The 22468-nt window shown below is 35.9% G+C and overlaps 1 protein-coding gene across 1 annotated transcript; it reads left to right on the top strand.

Moving 5' to 3' along the window:
• The first annotated feature begins 7109 nt into the window (after nucleotides 1-7109).
• Nucleotides 7110-21680, top strand: LOC109057227 (phospholipid-transporting ATPase ID-like). The gene is given in 29 exon segments (XM_042757268.1): nucleotides 7110-7212; nucleotides 7498-7556; nucleotides 7840-7953; nucleotides 8616-8714; nucleotides 9966-10027; nucleotides 10898-10970; nucleotides 11109-11179; nucleotides 11379-11461; nucleotides 12072-12230; nucleotides 12495-12583; nucleotides 13298-13485; nucleotides 13688-13900; nucleotides 14057-14105; nucleotides 14183-14348; nucleotides 14442-14630; nucleotides 15418-15533; nucleotides 15827-15995; nucleotides 16120-16224; nucleotides 16687-16792; nucleotides 17046-17187; nucleotides 17349-17405; nucleotides 17407-17427; nucleotides 17429-17534; nucleotides 18158-18381; nucleotides 18483-18566; nucleotides 18899-19144; nucleotides 19235-19373; nucleotides 19965-20095; nucleotides 20802-21680. Coding segments are annotated over 29 exon segments (3624 nt in total). The 5' UTR covers nucleotides 7110-7169; the 3' UTR covers nucleotides 21123-21680.
• The last annotated feature ends 788 nt before the right edge of the window (nucleotides 21681-22468 follow it).

The raw sequence follows: 22468 nt of genomic DNA on the forward strand, positions 1-22468 counted from the left end.
TCACATACTCTTTCAAAAATCAACCAAGGAAAATCAAATGTTTGTCTTGTACTGAAACATACTCTCAAGACTTGATTAGTACATTCCGAATTCTGGCTTTCTTCAGGTTCAGGAGTTTGTCATGGGCTGTGTAATGTGTATGATGGCTTTGTGTATATCTGTGACTGTAGCTTGACCCTGAGTTCCTCCAGTGGCCCATATAACTCACTGTCAAATAATGCAGTGACAACACACAGCAGTCTCTGTCTGATCAGATATATTTATCTCTCTGCCAGCCTGTTATTGTTAATTGATAAATAATTAAAAGGTCATTAGAAATTGTATGCCTTTATCTGGTAAAAAGAGTCATCTCCTCCTTTTGCTATACCTGAGTGCCGTTGTAAGGATTGGCTAAATTATTCATCAGCTCTTGTCTTATAGATTTTCTATTTAGTTGTGATTTATCGCTTTAATGCATTTACAAGACATTTTTTCTTCACTATTATATTATTATTATTATTATTATTAATTTGCATTTACTTTACTTTGTTTTATCTTATTGATTTATTTATTTATGAAAATATGTATATTTGTGTTGTTCAAAAACAAAAAAAATCAATTAAGGCTATAGTTTTTTTTTTTTTTTTTTTTTTTAAGTTGTTTTTTAAATTTTTTTTTAAAACCACACACAAACTATGTTTCAGTATGAAATAAGTGTAACACGAGTAGAAAAGGAAGTTTAGTTTAGTTGTTCAGTGTTTTAATCCCATGAGGGGATTTATCAGTAAAAAACGGATAAAAATAAGAGAAGTAACTGAGTTCCGCAAATTCTGTTGTATTGTGATAACAGTGAAGCTGCTAGCAAGGATAACAAAAACTGAAGAATAAAACTACTGTTAAAAATAACACTAACAATAGAAGAGGGACAGCAGCAGCATGTCACAACCAGTATGACATCATATTATTAGTCACACTTGGTTAGGAAAGCACCACTATCATGCTTACTGTTTCTCATAGGTTGAGTTAGAGGTTAGACTTACAGCTCTAAGCATTAAATTTTGCATGTAAATTGTCCTCACACCCATTTGAGGTGACTCAAACCATGCAGCCATGTAAAGAATAGCTAGACATCTGTGGTGATAAAAGTATGGCGGATGGAAGAAAAAAAAAAAAAATAGACCTAGACCTGCACTGAAGGAAGGACCTGAAACTGTAGAGTACATAGATACCAGTGGCCAGTTGCATAAACTGCATAGACATGTCTTAATCAAGTTTAATTTAGTTTATCTGTTTTGTTTCTTAAAGACTGGTCCTAGTGTATATTGGCCTAATTTGAATCCGAAAAAAAAAAGACCATTTACCCCCGCTGGCTGACTGCTAGTTGGTCAGACTAGTTCTTAAGATAAATAGTGGCTGTTTATGCTGACCTCGGAATGTCATGGAGACTTGCAGATGGGTTACTTTGACCTGGGCCAGTAAGCAGCCACATATAAAATGCTAGAAAAAGTACTTGAAACAATTCTTAGCTGTCATCATTAGTCAGATCTCCATCATAGGCCCATAAATGCCAAGAATTCCACACTGAGACGTTTACAAATTCAATTCACACCAAGTTAATGTGACATCTTTAGCCCCAGGTGTATATCTCCAGTGAGATTTTTAACCTTGAACATTGCTCTTTAGCTTCAGCTGCCCATCGTATGGCTCTCCCCATGATGCCCGCCTCTGCCTGACTCAGTCAGCATGCTTCCTGCACACCCTGAGTGAAGCTGAGGAAATGATGAAATCCCACTGCAACAGTGGCACACTTTTTTTTCTGCCTGTAACTCACTAAACAGACATTTAGTAAAGGGTCTGCTTCAGGATGGGTTTGGTAGAGATGATGCTGTTGGCCTTTAATGTATTACAAGATGTTCTTAAGAGGTTCCTGTACTTTTCCAGTGCGTTAGTGCTGGATGAGCACTATCTGAACAACATTCCTTCAGTAGCCATTAATATGTAAACTACAGGGAAAATCGTCTCTCTCTTAGTCTTAGCTATCTTTGCCTCTGTAGCTCTGATTCAGAGTGATCTTTCAGACTTCCTGAAACTCGGTGGATGAGTTTTTACGTGGTTTACATGTCTGAGGAACACTTTGATATATTTAAAGATTAACTCAAAGATATCTAATGTTCCAGACCTTTTTCAGTCTTGCATGTGACATGATGTTTGCATAACTTAAAAAAAAAACATTTTCAAGGAAACATTTTGTTAGCCAATTTTTTTTTTTGGGGGGGGGACATCTGGTTAACCCAAATATTTGTATAAAGGTTACTTTTTTATTAGATTAAACATTAAGCAGGCATCAGCAGTGGTGCTGGGAAGTAACTAACTAGCGATGTAGTTTAGCTTTTTCCCGAAGAAACAAGCTACATTTTTCATATAAAAAGTAATAAAAATGCTGCATCACCATCAGGACCGTTTCTAGCCATTTAGCTAATTCATTCAATACATTTTATTACATTTGGATACATGTTTAAAAAATCCATGAATGACTACTTTTTGTTTTTATCTTGTTTTGTTGTTATTGAAACATTGATTTTAAAGTCTCTGTTTTTACATCATTTTAGTCAAACCTATAAAACCCTTTGTTACCCCAAACTACATAAGCCTGGTCAGACACATAAAAGTAATCAGAATCCAGCTTCTTATTCCTTTGTTGCTCATTGACGTGTAAACTAGAAGTGAATGAATAAATTCAGCAAATTCAGTAAGGATGCATTAAATTTAATAAAGCGGTTTAATAAAGGATGTCTTGATTGAATTAGCGGATTTTACTATAGCAATATTTTTTAATTAGCTGTTAAATTTTATATGAGAATATTACACAACACACTGATCCTTTAACAAAGCATTGGTGCAAAAACGCACACCTTATGGACTGTTTTTGCAGCATTTCTCGAACGGCCAAAAAAAAAAAAAAAAAACCTGCTTTAACAAATACTCATTTTGTGCACTTTTTACAGTACCAATATTTTAAATTGACCTTTGAACTTAGCTTTATTGCATGGCAAAAAAAAAAAAAAAGCATTACTTTACCAAAGCACTGACAGAACCCATTGACCTAACGGTGTTGTTGAGCACTCCAAATGCAAAAATTTGCATGCAGCAATGACAGCGCAACTCTTGCTGGTGGCACCCTAGGCGACCACCTAGCTTTCCTATGCCTAGAAACAGGCCTGATCACTATTTTTGTTACTCTGCATTGCTCACAGAACTTTACAGCTGAATAAACTAAAGCATACACTCTCCTAGAATCCTTTTCTATCTTTTTTATGTGTAGCATTAGAGCGCCTGTTTAATCAGGGGAATCAGTTCATTTGGGTGGTTCATGTAAATATCTGAATATAATATTTTGCATTGTTTATTATTTTAAACACAAAATAATAAAATATTATATCAAATATTAATATATTAATTAATATTATGATATTAATACATATAATAAAGTATATAAACATAATTATATGATTATATTATTAATACTATTGATACTTGGCTATTAAACAGCTTTGTTGTTTGGTAGGCTACCTTTTGTTAATAGCCTGTAGTTTAACGAACTACTATTAAAATGTAGCTGTAGTTGAACTATTCTTACTTACACATATCTTGCAACATGACAAACAGCAGTTTCAAAGAATCTCCCCCAGCACTGATCTGAGAGTTACTCACTAGGCAATTACTGTATTCTGAGGAATCCTGCTGCAAGTCGCTGCATGTTTAATACTGTCTTAAGATGCATCTGGTAAACTTCATAAGCATCATGTTGCAGTCGGGATTCTAGACTGAAACATGTGACACTTACAGATTACAGTTCGGTGATTAATTTGAATGTTGTATAATATATCAATACTTTAATGTATGGTAATGTATTCACTGTTTTTGTTATTACAGTGTTGTGTCACACTTGCTGTTGCAAGCCTTTTAGCTTTCCCACAGTCTGTGCAGAATACATTGTACAAGTATTCGCTTGTTTGTCATTAGCGCTTCCCTCTATTGTGTGATCTTTCAGCGGTTAATCAAAATGTTGCATTTCACAATGTTTTTTCCCCCATTCCCTCACCATTTACCAGACCGAGTTTGAGTTGCATTGTTTGTGTTGGTGCATTCAGGGTTTATACTGTTAACCTGCATTGATTATATTATATTATATTATATTATATTATATTATATTATATTATATTATATAATATCTTTTGCATGATCTTTTGATTCTGTTATGATGTCTATTTCTATGGCCCAGATTACAGTGGTAGGTTTTTAAAAATATCCCTCAGGGCACTGGAGATTATCTGAAGTGGTGTGGAACAATAGTGACCAGAGCATGCCAGCACACACACAGACATGTAGGGTATTCTGAGACACACAAAGCTGATCAGGAGACAGGATCTTACTCCTTTTGTATGCTTGAATTCACTCAGATATAACCTAGATACACATACATACATGTGCATGCACTCCAACCAAGATGGGGCTATAATCACATTTCACAGGAACATATGAAAGCACACCAAAAAAAAAATATTTAAAATGTTTTTTGGCTTTGTGTCAAAGGGAAAGGTGGAAATCAAGAGGGCACACAATAGGCCCTCAGAAAACTTACACACACGTCTGCCACTTGACTTCTAGACAGTGTTTGTAAAATCGCCAGTCATTGTTTTCCCTTCCAAAGAGAGGAAGTTCAGTGTATTGAGTGAGGATTTTCTAGGTGCTGCCTTAAATTCTTTATGGGGCAGATAATGTGTGACACTAACTAACTAACTAATTATTCATTCATTCAACATTACAGTTTTAGCTAAGAATTTATATGTGAATGATCACTATTTTTAATCCCGTTTGAAATTAATTTCAAAAGTGCAGCCCACAGGAAGTTGAACTGGAATTAAAAATAAAATGACAGGACATAAAATGACACTAGTTCAAGCATTTTAACTTTCTTTGAATTACAGTTCATTTTTCTACTTTAAATTCAGATTCAATTTGCAATTCTGCAAAATCTAAAAATTTAATTGGAATTTACAAGGCAAGTGTGTGCTTGGGAAAGGGAGCGCGTGAGTGGATGATTTATGGTATGTGATTAGTAAAACCGAAAGTTTTGCCTCTTTCTTTCTTTCTGTTGTTTGTATTTTTTTATCTTTCCCCCCTTTTCTCTGCCTACTTTTTGCTCTCTACATCTTACTTCGTTAAGCACGTCCTGCATACGTAAAGTGTTTGTAATATATTTTTATTTATTAAATAATAGAACAATAAATACAATATATAATTTATCTCACTGACTACTTTTTTTTTTTTTTCGCTGTACAGTGAGGGTACCGCCTGACCCTACTGTGGTGGCAGTTTGACAGGTGTTCCTGTAGCATGCGTGTTTGCAAACATACATTTGCATATGTGGTTTTTATGTGTGTATATTGTGGTCGGGGCCTTGTCATTTTGTACCCATCCCCCCCACAGAGAACCCCTTGTGTTTGTCTTTTTCCAACCAATTGCACTGTTTTTCTCTGTAACCAGTTTATTTCTGTCCTATTCTGTCACTCTGTCACTCATGTAAATCACTCCCTGCACCTTGTGCTGCCATGAAGAATTAACTTCACAAAGTTTGCACACTTGGCTTGGGTGTTGTCTCTGTGTCAGTACATAAAGGTCTTATGCATTTTTTTTTTTTTTGCGCTCAGTCATTACTAACATTTAGAGTGTGAAAGGTCTTATGCATTCCATTGCAAATTATATTTGCAGTGTAAAGACTGTGTATGTTGATTATACAGATTACAGTGAAATGAAAATTAAAAAATATGATGACTTGTAACCCGAAGGTTGCAGGTTTGAGTCTCGGTACTGGCAGGAATTGTCGGTGGGGGGAGTGAACAATCAGTGCTAGACTGCAAAAGCTAGAGTCTTGTCCCAAGCTGTGCGCTTCGCGGTGCTTCGTTCTGAATGGAGGCAGGATAAAGTTAGGAGGTTTCCCTGACAGTTTGACAAGCTCTTTTGAATGCTTTTCATTGGTTAAATATTTGTAAAACCCTCAAACAGACATAAGGAAGACCAATAGCAGTGATTTAAAACGATAATAACGAAATAGGCCTGTAATAAAGAGTTTGGATTTTCCACGGCACACCTGACTGGTCTAGGGTATGGCGACTGCCCATACTCTGCCATACGGAAACGCCGCCCCTGTGTCACTTCACGTAACTTCACATTTACTGTGCTTTTTTGGTCCATTTTCCACACTGTCTTCTAGCATTGAATGGAAGAGCAACTTGAACATTAAGTTAAATGTCTCCTTTTATGGTCTATGAATAATATAATCTTGGTTTCAAACTACATTAATGTGAGTAAATGATGACATAATTCACACTTTTGGGAAATTATCCCTTTAAGACTTCCAATTAAACTTGAGTAGGACATGTACTGATTTGTAACTCCTTAAATATTTATTTTTGGTTTTCATAATCACTAGTTTTTTTTCCAGTGATGTGGATAGCATAACCAAGCTGTGGCCACAGTGGAAAACAGCTCTTCCAGAGGTGCTCTAGCATGTACAGTATGCAGTGTGTTTAAAACACACGTTAAACACACATATGTGGTTTCTGTAATTAATTCTTGTGTTGAGGTCACTCTGGAATTCTGTCTGTTGGACAGGTTTCATAAGTGCTGTTTCCTCTATTTGGAAAAGTGTGAAAATTTGTTACAGTACCTTTCATAGATTTTTAAAATGTTTTTCAAAGAAGACTTTTACATTCAACAGGATTGCATTTATAGTCTTCAGTGTCTCATGATCACTCTATCAATATTTTTTTGTCTTTACTGTCCCTTTGTGGGGCAGTCGTGGCCTAATGGTTAAGTAGTCGGACTTGTAACCCAAAAGGTTGCAGGTTTGAGTCTTGGTACACACGTCATGTCCTTACCTTTTCCTTTACCTTTCATGTTTGTTTGCATGAACGGTGTTCCACAATTGCTTCTCTCCATTAAAAACTCAAAATCAGGATGTACTGGTGCTTTTGCACAAACAAATGATGCTTGAAAATCATTTTGAATTACCATCATCATTAAGCAGTTCACACATTCTTCCTGTAAGGAAACAAGTTCTCAGACAAGTGTTTTGTTCTCTTTTCAGAGAAATTATGATTAATCCTTGAAAAGGAAGAAGGGAAGACATGTCATTCTTTGGCTTAGACTGCACGCGGAAGAAAGAAGGAGGTACATGCACAGCTCTGACATCAGAACTAGCAAACTAAAGTCTTTTATCACTAATTTTTTTGAGTTTAAAATTGTGAAGTATGCAGAGACAACTATAAGAAAGCCACACATTGGTTGATTTCCCCAAAAAGTTTAAATGCTGTGTTGCTATTGGAAATGTTTTGTTTGTTTGAGCATCCTGGCAAACACATTCTGCAAATTATACACATCAAAACTTGCCTAACCTAAATCTTAAACAGTTGTTTCATATCAGAAAGTGCAATTTCTCTATATATTTTCTTCTAGAGGTGGAGAGGAAAATCAGAGCAAATGACAGAGAATATAACTTATCCTTCAAATATGCTGTGAGTATAAAATCAGAAAATTGACACAAAATCATTCATTCAAACCTACAAAAATGAACATTTGTTATGATATAGTTGACAGAATGTCATCATGACCAGTTATTTTTGATTCCAACAACACCAACACTTTTTTTATTTGTCATTGCATTTCATCACTTTTTACTTACATTTGGAAATGACGTAAAGCATGTGTAATCTTAAAACAAATCACATCTCCACATGCAACATGATATCAGAACAACATTACTGAACCATCGTTCATCTCTATCCTTTCTCCCTAAAGACCAATTCCATCAAGACCTCCAAATACAATCCCTTCACTTTTCTGCCTCTCAACTTGTTTGAGCAGTTCCAGAGGATCGCTAATGCCTACTTCCTCTTCCTGCTCATCTTACAGGTGTGTAAAATCCACGTTTACTGAGTGGAGCATTGGAAACAGTTTACCAGAGTGATACTGTACATTCGTAATATTCTTTCATTAGGTTATCAGTCTATAAAATAAGTAAATGAATGAACAGGGATTTGGAAACAAAGTCTGTCCGATTCAAAAGAAGTGAGATTCTTTAAGGATGTTGCCTCAAATGCATGTATTTAGTTTAGTCATGCATATTTCAAAGAATGTGATCATAACATGACCCTGACTTCCCATATTAAGCCTACACCCCACACATTCAAAACTGCTAAATACTTGCACAATAATGATGTTTCATGACCCCGTGACTTTATTAGCTTGCTCTTTACTAGTGTTGACTTTGAGGGATTTTCATTCATGCAAGTACAACTTCCATATACAGTGATAAATGATTGCGGGAGACAGAAGTCTGTGTAACTGTTAAAAATTACATGATCAATAACAGACAATAATCATATCATAAACTGTATTTTTAAGCTCAAATCACGCAGTCATTTTAAGTGATACGACTTCTCCCATTCATATATGTACAACCCCAACCTCTCTGGCTCAGGGTGTTTAGTAACTATCAGTATGTTGCTGGCATTACTTTACTATCATGTTCCCACATTCAAAGCACGTTTACATTTTTTGTTTGTGTTTTGTAGGTTATTCCTGCTATTTCTTCACTGTCCTGGTTCACCACAGTTGTCCCTCTAGTCTTAGTATTATCAGTGACTGCAGCCAAAGACGCCATCGATGATATTGTAAGTACACACATGTGACAGTTTACAACAAACTGAAGACCCAGTCATTCTTTGTTCATATTTCTTTCGCTTTTTTCCCCTCATGAGAGGGGACGACTGTCATTAGACTGTTTTTGCCAAATTATTCTGAAAGTCTTTAAAGGGATAGTCCACCCAGAAAAGAAAATTCTGTCATCAATTCCACACCCTCAAGTCGATCCAAACCTATATGACTTTCTTTCCCCTGCTAAACACAAAAGAAGATTTTTTTGAAGAAAGTTTTTCCCATTGACTTTCATTGTGTTGTTTGTCTGTACTATGGAATTCAAGGCAATAGAAACTGTTTAGTTTTTGCCATTCTTCTTCTTATCTTTCACAGAAGACATGGGGGTGAGGATAGGATGACAGAATAAACATTTTTGGGTGGACTATACCTTTAATTTTTTGGTTTACTCCGCTGTGTTTAAAAACATCTAAGACAATATTATAAACAGAAAATGTCTTCCATTTAAATCAAATTTTTGTCCTAGCCAGCCACAATTGCAACATTTTGTTGATTGTTTTGTGCCATGAAGTACTGGATAGCCTTGCCCACTTTGACATCCCATTAGTCCAAAATCTCCATCTTCATACAGTATCTATTGCATTGCACCTGGTAAGGAGTATGAATCACTTGAAGAATTCTTGAAATCAGGTGACAGTGTGGGACCCCAATTAATTTCTTCTGTCCCCATGTGATCCAGAGGACCTCCAGACTTTCTGCCAGACCTCAAATTGAGCTAACTTTGGTTTTCCCATGCTCTGGTTTAAAGTCTTATGGAAATAAACAAAATTTAGTTAATGATGCTCGCAGCTTTTACTGCAATACTCAGTACATGTCTAATTTAAATGCCCTTTACTTTGGCACACAGGCGTCATTTAATACTTCAAGCAAACTTTCCTCTGAGTAACAGAGAATCGTGAAGCAAAAGTTTATGGATCTAAAATTTGTCAGTGGTGGACTGGAAGATTTGATACAATAGTCCTTATGTTCCTGCTGAGGGGAGTGGATGGTATTAGGGAGTCATGCTCCTCGCCCTTCCTCTCCTTTTTTTTCTCTCTTCCAAATACTGGGATGAGCTGATTTCTGGATGCAGAAGGTCTTGGCGTTTGACCATTCATCCCATGAGGGCTTCTATTATAATTTTCTTTTTGCTTTCATTTGGTGTCTTTTCTTAAATTATTTTTCTTCAGTGTTTTTTTTCTTTGTGTGTGTGTTGTCTTTTCTGACAGAATCGCCACAGAAGTGACAGGAAGGTGAATAACCGTAAAGTGAATGTGCTCATCAGTGGAAAGTGAGTGGCTGTCAAATATTGTTTGTCACCCTCTCTCAGTCTTGTTACCTACACACCTTTTTCATACAAGAATTTCACATGACACCAAATGCAATCAGAGCTGTTTGTAGGTTCGATAGTTTACCTACAAGTAGTTTTATTTTTCATATATTCTTTACACAACTTCAGTTTATCTTTCATTTTGGTATATGATAATGACTTAAGAGTGTTTCAGTAAAATGTATCACCGATACTATTAATAGTTTCATAAATTCTGTCTATTTAGCTCAGATCAGGTGCATAAAAAGGCAAGGCGAGGCAAATTGTATTTACAGAGCACAAGTTTACCACAACTGAAGTTGATCCAAAGTGATTTACAATAAGTAAATGTAAAAAGTTTTTCCGTTTTCTTCTGCTATTGTATGTGCACATTTTAAAGCAAAAAAGGTGGGATATAGTGAGTTATTCTCCTTATTTATCCCTGGTTTAATCTGGAATGCTTTCAGTTTTTAACTTACTACAAAACAAACACATCAATCACAACAGGACACAGCTGTAGACACACTGAAAGTTTCTTCCTGTTGTTGTGACCGGTTATCATGTTTTTATATCATACACACACACACACACACACACACACACACTTGCACAATGGCTGCTAGAATGATGCCTCAGATTTCTATTTTTCTATTTTTGAAATAATTTCCAGGTGGTCCCTCATCATATTTAAATTGTGTTAGTATCATGCTCAGCGAGAATGTGCATTCATAATTTATGTTGCGTTAAATAGAAACATGACCCACACACCCTGAGTGTTGAAAATGTTGTGTTGTAATCAGAATTATGTGGTTTATGTGGTAGACATCCTTTTTTCTCTCTCTTTCATAACAGACTGATAAGCGAGAAATGGATGAATGTGCAAGTGGGAGACATCATAAAGTTGGAGAATAACCAGTTTGTCACAGTAATACATTTTACAGATTTTGATTTATATTAAATGTACCTGTAACTTTAAACTTTATATCTTTACTGGAAGTTTTAGGAGCAGATGTATATTAATACTGAATTAACATCACCTGGTCTCTCTGTATCCTCCTCACAGGCAGATTTGCTCCTGTTGTCCAGCAGCGAACCTCTCAACTTAGTCTACATTGAGACTGCGGAGCTGGATGGGTGAGAACAAGAAACACAATAGAGGCATTGTTGTTTTTATGTATGTGCAGCTATATTAAATACATTTGTGTTCTTTTATGAAGCTGAAATATCTCATGTGAAGTACACAATGAATCCTGTGTGTTTTTTAAAATGCTGTTTTAAAACTGTGTTTTTGTACAGTTATGTTTTTTTTTTCTCTCACTCTCTCTTTACACAGAGAAACCAACCTGAAGGTTAAACAGGCTCTGACTGTAACAGGAGACATGGGGGAAAATTTAGAGGCTTTGGCTGAATTCAATGGTGAGGAAAGAGATAGAGAGAGAGAATTCCTTGCTCTAGTTAAAGGGATAGGTCACCAAAAAATGAAAATTCTGTCATCGTTTACTGACCCTCAAGTATTCCAGGTTTTTAAAACATGAGGTGCACTGCACTGCCTTTTTTTTTACTACTTTAATAAATAAGAAAAGAGCAGTGCGCTGCTAGACAACCACCGAATCAGCTTGTCCTGTCAGTCTAATCAAGGATTATAGCGCAAGCTCTGTAAAATCTTTGGTTTGCTGTTAAGTAAACTGTCATATTAGCAGAAACTTAAAAAAAAAAAATACAGCTCCGGGTAACCCGTGACAGCCACCACACACAGGTTTTTTCCTCCATCATTGCAGTCTCTGGATGTTCCAAGCAATAACAGACTTCTATCACCACAACGGAAGGCCCGCTTCTCCATTCATTCAGTTTGACATTAAAGTTTGCAAACAAAAGTCAAAACTTATCAATTTTTTCCAAGAGCAAATTTTCTGAGCTATGCAATTCACAAACAGTTATTATAAATGAAATGAAACTGAGAACTCCTAAATCTTTTCAACTTCTAAACAATAACATTTTCCTCTGGTCTTCTCTGTGCTTTCTTCAGGGGAGGTGTGCTGTGAGCCCCCTAACAACCGTCTGGATCGCTTCACGGGGACACTGACATTCAACTCACAAAAATACTCGCTGGACAATGAGCGAGTCCTACTCAGGGGCTGCACGCTCAGAAACACTGACTGGTGTTTTGGCCTGGTGCTGTTTGCAGGTAATAAATTCAGGCAGATGTGTGGTATGTGTTCTGGAGCTGTCTGGTTTCCCAGTTTAATTCTTCTTTATTACTACGGAGAATGTGTCTGCTGTATGCTTTTGAGGCTGTAAAATGGTTTGCCAGTCCGTAGACTAAATAGACTAGACAAAAACTGTCTCTTAAATAAATAACACACTGTACTGGATTTATGATTGAAATTATTGTGGCTTTGCTCTTCTGAAGTAAAAGTTTGTCTGGTTCATATATATGTTATGTCTTCAGGCCCAGAGACTAAGTTGATGCAGAACTGTGGTAAAAGCACCTTTAAGAGGACGAGTATCGATCGACTTATGAATGTACTGGTGCTCTTTGTAAGTTAAATGCTCTTTCATTCAAGATATGCGCCACCTATAAAAATATATATACTGTATGTACATGTACGTATGTATACATACATACAAATATATATATATATAAATATAAATATAAATATAAATAAGTGCTGTCAAACGATTAATCGCATTCAAAATAAACGTTTTTTTTCATAATAAATGTGCGTATACTGTGTATGTTTATTATGTATATATAAATACAAACACATGCATGTATACATTTAAGAAAAATATGTTGTTTATATATATTAAATATATTTATATGTCAAATAAAATATAAGAATATAAATATCTAAATGTAAATACATGTATATTTTCAAAATATATACTGTGTGTGTGTGTGTGTATTTATATATACATAATAAATATACACAGTACACATACATATATTTTGGATGCAATTAATCGTGATTAATGGTTTGAAAGCACTAATATATATATAGATATATATAATAATGTTAATCTCTAAAAAACATATTAGCACAACCGTTTTCAACTGATAATATGAAGACTTTTTTTTAATACCAAATCAGCATATTATAATCATTTTAATGGGTCAGTGAAGACTGGAGTATTGCCTTTTTTTTTTTTTTACTAAATTGACTGTATTTGTTGATTGCATGTGGTTGGTAAGTGTGTAAGGAGAAGTTTGGTCACTATAAGTTACTAACCAAGGTTGTGTTTTCTTTGTAGATTTTTGGGCTCCTGGCTCTGATGTGTATTATTCTGGCTGTGGGGAATGGGATTTGGGAAAACCATGCAGGGTCAAAGTTCAAAGCCTTTCTTCCAAGAGAAGAGAACACTGTGTTTTCAGCGTTTCTCACTTTTTGGTCCTACATTATAATCCTCAACACTGTGGTGCCTATCTCACTATATGTCAGGTAGAGTGTGTTCATGTATTGTATTCTTGTATGTTTTCTGTAAAAAATAAATGAAAATGAAGGTATCTTTTGCCCTTTTGGCTCTAATGCTGCTGTAATTGTTTTCAATTAACCTTTGACTCAAACTGTCATGCTGATAATGCAAAAACTTTTGCACTAATTTAAAAAAAGGAATGTCATTTTCATTCTGTTTACATTGCAGTATGGAAGTGATTCGGTTAGGCAACAGTTACTACATCAACTGGGACAGGACCATGTATCATGCAGGAAGTGACACGCCAGCTGAGGCTCGAACCACAACACTCAATGAAGAGCTTGGTCAGATCAAATACATCTTCTCAGACAAAACCGGCACGCTCACCCAGAACATCATGACCTTCAACAAATGCTCCATTAACGGGAAATCTCCACATGCATCAGTAGTAGTAGTGCATCAGTAGTTTATTACATTTATAAGCCTATTTTATTTCAAAAGATTGCCAATGCTGACATTCCAAGACATAAAAGTCCCCTGCAGCGATCAAACAGCCAGATACTGTTTGAACTTGAAAGTGTGTTTTCTCTGCCCTACAGGAGATGTTATTGACCACTATAGTGGACAGAGCCTGGAGATCACAGAGGTGAGAAACAAAGTCTCAAACAATCACCAGGGGTTTTAATGAGTCTGCTGGGTTAATGAGTTTGAGTTTGATAATAGGAAATGACACCAGTGGATTTCTCCTTTAACCGGCTTGCGGACCCAAAATTCCTCTTTTATGATCATAGTCTGGTAGAGGGTGTAAAACTGGAGCTTCCAGACGTTCATGCTTTCTTCAGATTACTCGCTCTCTGTCACACTGTCATGGCAGAAGAGAAAAGGGAGGGTGAGTGATTGTGTATAACATGCCTTTCATTTTTACTGTTTGTGTACATTAAAACATGAATTGTTTTATTTTTTTTAAAAAATTATTCTGTAGGTGATCTGGTGTACCAGGCCCAGTCTCCTGATGAGGGTGCTCTGGTTACGGCCGCACGTAATTTCGGCTTTGTGTTCCGCTCACGCAGTCCTGAGACCGTAACAATAGAGGAGATGGGGATTCAGAGGACCTATGAACTCCTAGCCATCCTGGATTTTAACAATGTGCGAAAAAGGATGTCTGTAATTGGTATGCTCATTTATGATTGAGCAAAAATTAGAATTTGCTGAAAATGTACTCACCCTCAGGCCAGGCATGATGTGAATCAGTTTGTTTCTTCATCAGAAGAGATTTGGAGAAATTTATCATTACATCACTTGCTCACCTGTGAATGGGTGCCGTCAGAATGAGAGTCCAAATAACTGATAAAAACATCACAATAATCCGATGTGACTCGTGTCCATCAGTTATTGTCTTGTGAAGCAATAAGCTGTGTGTTTGTAATAAACAAATTCATCAAGATGTTTTTAACTTAAATTAATTGCTTCTGGAGTCCACTATCCAATAATATTGCTTTCTTCAGTAAAGCAGAGAATCAGGATAGAAATATGCACAGATCAAGAACTGTTTGCAAGTGAAAGCTATTCTAAACAAATGTATAGGTGTGTTTTTATGTAAAATGACAACAGGGGATTGACTTTTTCACTAGATGAATTTTATTATAGATTACAGTATGTAATGATGGTTTAAAGTTAAATTTAAAAGTCACATTGGAGTCGTATGGATTACTTGTGGATTATAGTGACAGCACCCATTCACTGCAGAGGATCCATTGGTGAGCAAGCACTGTAAAGCTACATTTCTTAAAATCTGTTCACATGAAGAAACAAACTCATCTACATCTTGGATGGCCTGATGGTAAGTAAATGCACAGCATAAGTTTATCTTTGGGTGAACTATTGCTTTAAGAAGGCTCCATGGTTCTTCTCATATAGTATGTATTTGTGTGTGATAAATGTGTTTTTTTTTCTTTTAGTTCGTAATCCAGAGGGCAAGCTCTCCCTGTACTGTAAAGGAGCAGACACCATCATATATGAGAGACTACATCCCTCCTGCAGCGAAGTGATGAAGGTCACCACAGAGCACCTCAATGTGAGTCAACACCAGAAGGCTCTAGCGAGACTACAAGGAGAATGCTTCATCTCAAACACTTTAGACAATATAGCTCTGTTCCAAAACCTTGTGAGCTGCCTTCCTGACTTATGTCTACATATGTGGTAAACTAATTATTTCTTAACTCAAATAGAACATCATAAGCGGGTGATTTCCACTGAAATCTCTGCAGATTTCCTCACAATAGGAATGCTATATTCTTAAAATCTTGGCCATTAACTATATATTTGATTGTGCATTCTCTCACAATATTTTTCTCTCTGCCTCTGTAGGAGTTTGCTGGTGAGGGTTTGAGAACTCTTGTTCTAGCATATAAGGATTTGGATGAGGAATATTTTTCAGAGTGGAAACAGCGCCACCATGAGTCCAGTGTGGCGCTGGAGGACCGGGAGGAAAAACTGGAGAAACTATATGAGGAAATAGAAAAAGATATGATGGTATGCACAAAACACTAAATATATCCAGCACCATCCAGCACTTAATCTTAAATGATAGCTTTTTTTTTTTTTTTTTTTAGAATATGAAGCTAAAGTGTTTTTTGCTGTCCTTTTAATTTAATCAACAGCAGCAAAAGACAAAGAGGATAAACTTCAGGATGGAGTCACTCAAACACTCGAACAGCTGGCCAAAGCAGAAATCAAAATCTGGGTGCTCACTGGTGACAAGCAAGGTGCTTCATTATTTAATTATGAAATTCAGCCATTTCTTTATGCTATTTGCGACGTTTTTTTTTTTATCCCAAGTGTTATTTGAAAAATTGGCATATCTGATCACTCCAAGTTTACTGACATGATTAAAGTAAGCCTGATGTGTTTGCATTGCCTAATTTGCTGTGCTCTGCATCTCATGCTATGAGGGAAGGAATAAAAGACATCAACCAACACAATCTCTTCCCAAAGACCATTTTTGTAATTAAACTCAAACTTCTATGCTGTACATTATGAATAAGCAATGATTCAGTTATGTAACAATGAGGTCAGTGCTTGTGTCATTTATAATCATTATGTAATGTACTGATTACCCACCATTTGTGTGCATGTTCTTGGTTGGCAGGATTGTTAATTAAGTTCCTTTAATGATAAATTACCAAATAGCCCTCTGAAAACTTTAATAAAATGTCTTCCTCTAAAAGAGACCGCTGAGAACATTGGCTACTCATGTAACCTGCTGAGAGAGGAGATGAACGAGGTGTTTGTTGTTGCAGCTAACTCCCCCGAGGAGGTCAGACAGGAGCTGAGGTAATATACCTCATGCAGATGACATAATATGTATCATACTTAAACACATGGATGGAAGCAAGATTCATTATTTGGGTGGGCGTTCACAAAATGGGTGTTTTATAGGTAAATTTAAATGATTTCAGTTAAATTTCATATCCAAATTTAGCTTGTTAAACCATGATTCTTTTTCCTGCTATGTTTTTGGACTTTTTTGTATGTTTCTGCAGAATTTCTGTTGTGTTTATTCATATTGTCTCTTTTTTTTTCAAAGGGATGCCCGTCTAAAGATGTGTCCTGATACTGAACAAGACAAATTCCTTATTCCTGAGATTATCCTGGGTAATACTCCAAAAGTGGTTCAGGATGAAAACGTGAATGGAGAGTATGGACTGGTGATAAATGGACACAGTTTGGTGAGAAACACAGTCTCTTTCCCTCCTCTGTACTGAAAGTGACTCTTGGTACTGAGATGAGTGTTGCTGCACAGAGTGAAACCATATCATTTCCTGTTGTTTATGCATGTGTCATGTTTTTATACGCCTAATGTAACTGTATGGGATCTTTGTGTTTGTAGGCGTTTGCTCTGGAGAGTAACATGGAGCTGGAGTTTTTGCGGACGGCTTGCATATGCACAGACGGTCATCTGCTGTCATAGGAGATGGACTGCAGAAAGCTCAGGTGGTGGAGCTGGTCAAGAAATACAAGAAAGCGGTCACTCTAGCGATAGGAGATGGAGCTAATGATGTCAGCATGATTAAAGGTGAATTCAACTTGACAATAATATAGATGCATAATAACATAAACATTCTTAGGAACTTCTTTGTGTTGATTTGATTATATAAAATGGCATTTTAGACAGAATGTGAATTTTTTTTCATATGTTCCTGCAGATATTATATCACAATTGGAGTATTTTAGATTTGTTCATAGCAATACAGTGTCATTATTTGTATGGTTTTTTTCTAGTATTTAATTCAAGTATTAATATTTTGATTTAGCTTATTTCAGTGTTAATCATTTTATTGAATTATTTAATGTATTCATTCATTCATTTATTTTTGTGTAATTTTTATTAGTGTTTGTTTTTATTTCCTTATAGCATTATTATTATTATTTTTCAGTTTCATTCATTTTAGTAATTAAACTTAAACTTATTTCAGTCATATCTAATTTTCAGTTTTAGTTTTTTTTTAGGTTTTTAATTTTAGCTTTCTATCTATATGCTAGTGTACTCCTAAAAATGACTTTGTTCATGATATGTTTGCTGAGCTAATTCTCTTGCATTATTTCCTTTTCAATCAGTTGGTACAACTGTTTGACAGCTTTTATTTTTATTTGATTTGATATTAATATAATTTTTTTCTCTTTATTCCTGCTCTTCAGCGGCTCACATTGGTGTGGGTATCAGCGGTCAGGAGGGGATGCAGGCTGTGCTGTCCAGTGACTTTTCTTTTGCTCAGTTCCGTTTCCTGCAGCGCCTCCTGCTGGTACATGGGCGCTGGTCATACCTGCGCATGTGCAAGTTCCTGCGGTACTTCTTCTATAAGAACTTCACCTTTACATTTGTGCACTTCTGGTACGCATTCTTTTGCGGCTTTTCCGCTCAGGTGAGCTAAGGCCAACAGAACTGAAAACTGTTCTTTTTTCTTGCAAAGACTTAATGAATGTAAATATAAAAATCATTTAAGATTCTTGCATGTCTTTCTAGACAGTATATGATGAAGGCTACATCACTTTGTATAACTTGGTATACACTGCCCTGCCTGTTCTGGGAATGAGTCTGTTTGACCAGGTAGGGTGTGTGTGTGTGTGTGTGTGTGTGTGTGTGTGTGTGTGTGTGTGTGTTACATGAAATGAAACTTCATTTATGTCTGTATATGTCCGAACAAATACAATTCTGATGATACTGGATTCAGACAGTTGTGAAAGTCTTTTGTGAAACATAAGTTTTTTTTTTTTACTATTAACCTTGACGAAACATTAAAAAATGTCAATTCATCATGCTCCTGTGTGTTAAAAAGATGAATGAGACCTTTAGGCATTTCAGCTGTATATAAATGGTTTGAAATGAACTAGTTCATTGAGATGAAATATGACTTAATATTGTTTTTTATGTTTCTCCAGGATGTGAATGCTGGCTGGAGTCTCGAGTACCCTCAGCTGTATGTGCCAGGACAGTTGAGCCAGTACTTCAGTAAACGTGCTTTCATGATGTGTGCACTTCACAGCTGGTACAGCTCTCTAGTGCTTTTCTTTGTGCCTTATGCTGCCATATATGACACGGCGAGAGACAACGGCAAAGATGGTACAGACTATCAGTCATTTGCACTGATTACTGAAACCTGCCTCACTGTCACTGTGTGTGTACAGGTCGGTTTATCCCTGCATTGCAGTTGTGTGTGCATTTAATTTGTTTAGATGTTTTATTTTCCCTAATTTTCTACTCTATATTCCCCACAGCTGGGACTGGACCTCTCTTACTGGACTGTTGTTAACCATCTCTTTGTTTGGGGAAGTTTGGGAATGTTCTTCATATTGACCTTCACCATGTATACTGATGGACTTTACCGGTTACGTCCATCTTCTTTTGCGTTCATAGGTAAGCAGGGCTTGCATTGTCTATATCTTGTTTTGTTTTTTTGGATGCAAAGATTGTCAAAATATGTCAAAAAATGCTAAATACAGTAACTGTCTATGTGTGTGTGCAAAAAAAAATAAAACATTACTGTAAAAATTGTATGTATGTGTGTATATATATATATATATATATATATATATATATATATATATATATATATATATTTATATACACACACACACAAATGTAATAACTGTATTTTATATTTTTGACATATATTGTACATATATTTTATTATTTATTATATAGTGACCATGTTTGATTTTGTTGTTATTTCAGAGTTATAATCTAATAATAAAAAAAGTAAAAAATGCTTTACAAAAGCTGAATGACTGTGCAATTATTATAATCATTATATTTTTTGCTAATTTCAGTTTTTTATTATTAGATGATAACAGTACAATAAAATGCATGAGGATATGTGGAAATAATGTAGCATTCCACTTTAATTTGAAATGTGTAAGCCATGCCACATACTGTTTTTCATATAAATTTTCAAGAAAAATGAATTAGTATAGAGTATATATAGTGTGTGTATGTTGTGTTTTACAGGAACTGCCCGAAATTGTCTTAACCAGCCCAACGTGTGGCTGACTGTTGCATTGACGGCTATACTGTGTGTGCTGCCTGTGGTTGTGTACCGGTTCTTGTCCAGCCAGATCTCTCCTACCATCAATGAGAAGGTATAGAGTTACTTAACATCCCATCATTGTTCCTCAAATAGAGTGTAAATCACAGTTCCAGTTACTTACCAAATAACAGTAAATTACATCATTATTCCATGAACTATTATTATATCAATTACTTTTAACATTGTTTATACAACTTTTTACACATTGCCATGTTCTGAATATTAAGTGATTGACTGTTTACATGCACATCAATAAAATGCATTGATGTTTCTTTTATTTCTTAATACTGCAAGTAAAAAAAAAAATCATTTTGTTCTGCAGACATAAAACACGAAACAGCATTCTGAATTCAGAATAGTGCATTTAAATAGAAAGCAGTTTCTCTCTTTAAAAATTATTATTATTTATTTTTATTTTATTACCAAACACACAGTATCAGGTCATTTGATTTGCAGTGTTTGTTTACGTGGTTTAATATTAATGTTGCCAAATAATATTGGAGTCTTGATGTGCATGTAAATGAAGTCATTGTGAGTGGCTGAATGAGAGAGAAAAAAGGGAAGACAGATTGAGAGGAAGTATGCATTATAATGTCTTCTTATAATTGTGTTTAACAGTGTGTAATTGTATAAGCTATAGTAGTATAATGAATAATAAAGAGAAAGACAGATTCTCAAGTGTTTGCTGATATGGATTGATGGAGGGATGGATAGATTGGTGAACAAATAAACAATTCTGTTTCGATTTTTTAATACAGGTGAGGTATAAGGTGTGTCAGATGAAGGAACCTGCTCCTCGTCCGCGCCGCACCAGGCTCACCCGAAGGAGCACGCGTCGGTCTGGTTACGCCTTCTCTCACGCCCATGGTTATGGTGACCTCATGACCTCTGGCAGATTTCTGCGGCGAAATGCGCTCACTTGCTCCACGGGCTTGATTCCCACAGGACGCTCTCCTGGCTTCAAGCCTACAGGTCGGTCTGCGGGTTACAGCCCGGTCGGGCGAGAACAAAACCCCAAACAGAAAGTAGAACCAACGTCACTGCAGATGTTTCGTGCAGTTAAAGACTCTTTCTTTTGAGGGTGCAGCTATTTAAACAGAGCTTGAACCAAAACCTTAAATGCTGTTTACAGGGTTTAAACTCTTGGGGACAATTTCACAGCTGCTGCGTTATGTACATATACGCACACTAAGAACAATAGACTTGATTCCTAAAAGTACTAAATCTTGTTAGGGAGTGTACACAGACACACTTGTCACTCAGAATGCAAGTGTGGTTTACAGCAAGAACAAACTGAAATATCAATCACCCTGAAGGACAGAGAGTACTTGTCCTTTCTACTGTCATCACTAATATGGAAGCGACAGACAAACTTGACCGTAAGAGAGCAAAAAGCAATGACATGCACATGATGTCATAGAGGAAGTCATGAGTGATCTATTTCCTGTTCTCCTCCTCTTCCAGGTATTATGTCCACTAATGCCTTTTGACTGTCCTTGAGTCCTGAGTTAAGCACACCCAACATTTTATATTAATGTCATAACTCAAAGGGGTCATGTCATATTTTTATCATTTCCCTGAGGTCCATTTATAATGTTAATCACACAGTCCTAATTTAGTTCCCCCGCCCTCTTTAGGCCTTTAGGAATTAAACAGGCCTTTTTGCTACTGTACCTTTAAGAGCTCAATATGAGAGCCTTCTTAGGATGTGAAATAAATAATGGCCTATTACACAACAAGAATGTTAACTATTACGATAACTATATTAGCGTCTACACCCAGCGCATGATAATATTGTTTAGTGAAAGTTTGTTCTACAGTTTTGTTGTCTGCTGCTTTAAACGCTCCAGCGCTCCAGACTGATTTTTAAAACTATATCTGTATTTTTAATGTTATCATTGTTGGTGTGAATGGGCCTTAACAGTCCAATGAAACGGTCCTCTATCTTATCTTTACCAACTTGTTACCAGCTAGAATAATCATATCCATAATAGTATTCATCCCTCTTCCTCCTCATTATTTCACTGTGACTAGGCAGTCCAAGTTGCTGAATAGACATTATTGTTGTGTAAATGCGAAGGGTGTGTGTTAATGTATTCATCACTTTGACAACACAAAGTCACAGCTTCCAGAACAAGACGTTTTTGCAGCTTTGTTTCTATACATGCTTTTTCTTTGGACTAGGACAAGGGTTTTGACTTCTGAATGTTTCATTATGTTTACATCCCAAAGTCGTATATTTCAAAAGATCAAGGAAGCATTCATTTTTCATGTCATGACTAAATTGTGTCAGAGCTAAAAAGAAATAAGGGGAGACCAATTTGAACATACTGCCTTGCATAAGACTTTGAATTAAAGATCAATGTTAGCACAAGGAGTTCTTATGGTTTGGGAACATACAAGTGTATTTTCAGTGCAGTAAAAA

Source organism: Cyprinus carpio, chromosome A5 (assembly GCF_018340385.1).
Source record: "Cyprinus carpio isolate SPL01 chromosome A5, ASM1834038v1, whole genome shotgun sequence".
NCBI classification, from domain to species: Eukaryota; Metazoa; Chordata; class Actinopteri; order Cypriniformes; family Cyprinidae; genus Cyprinus; species Cyprinus carpio.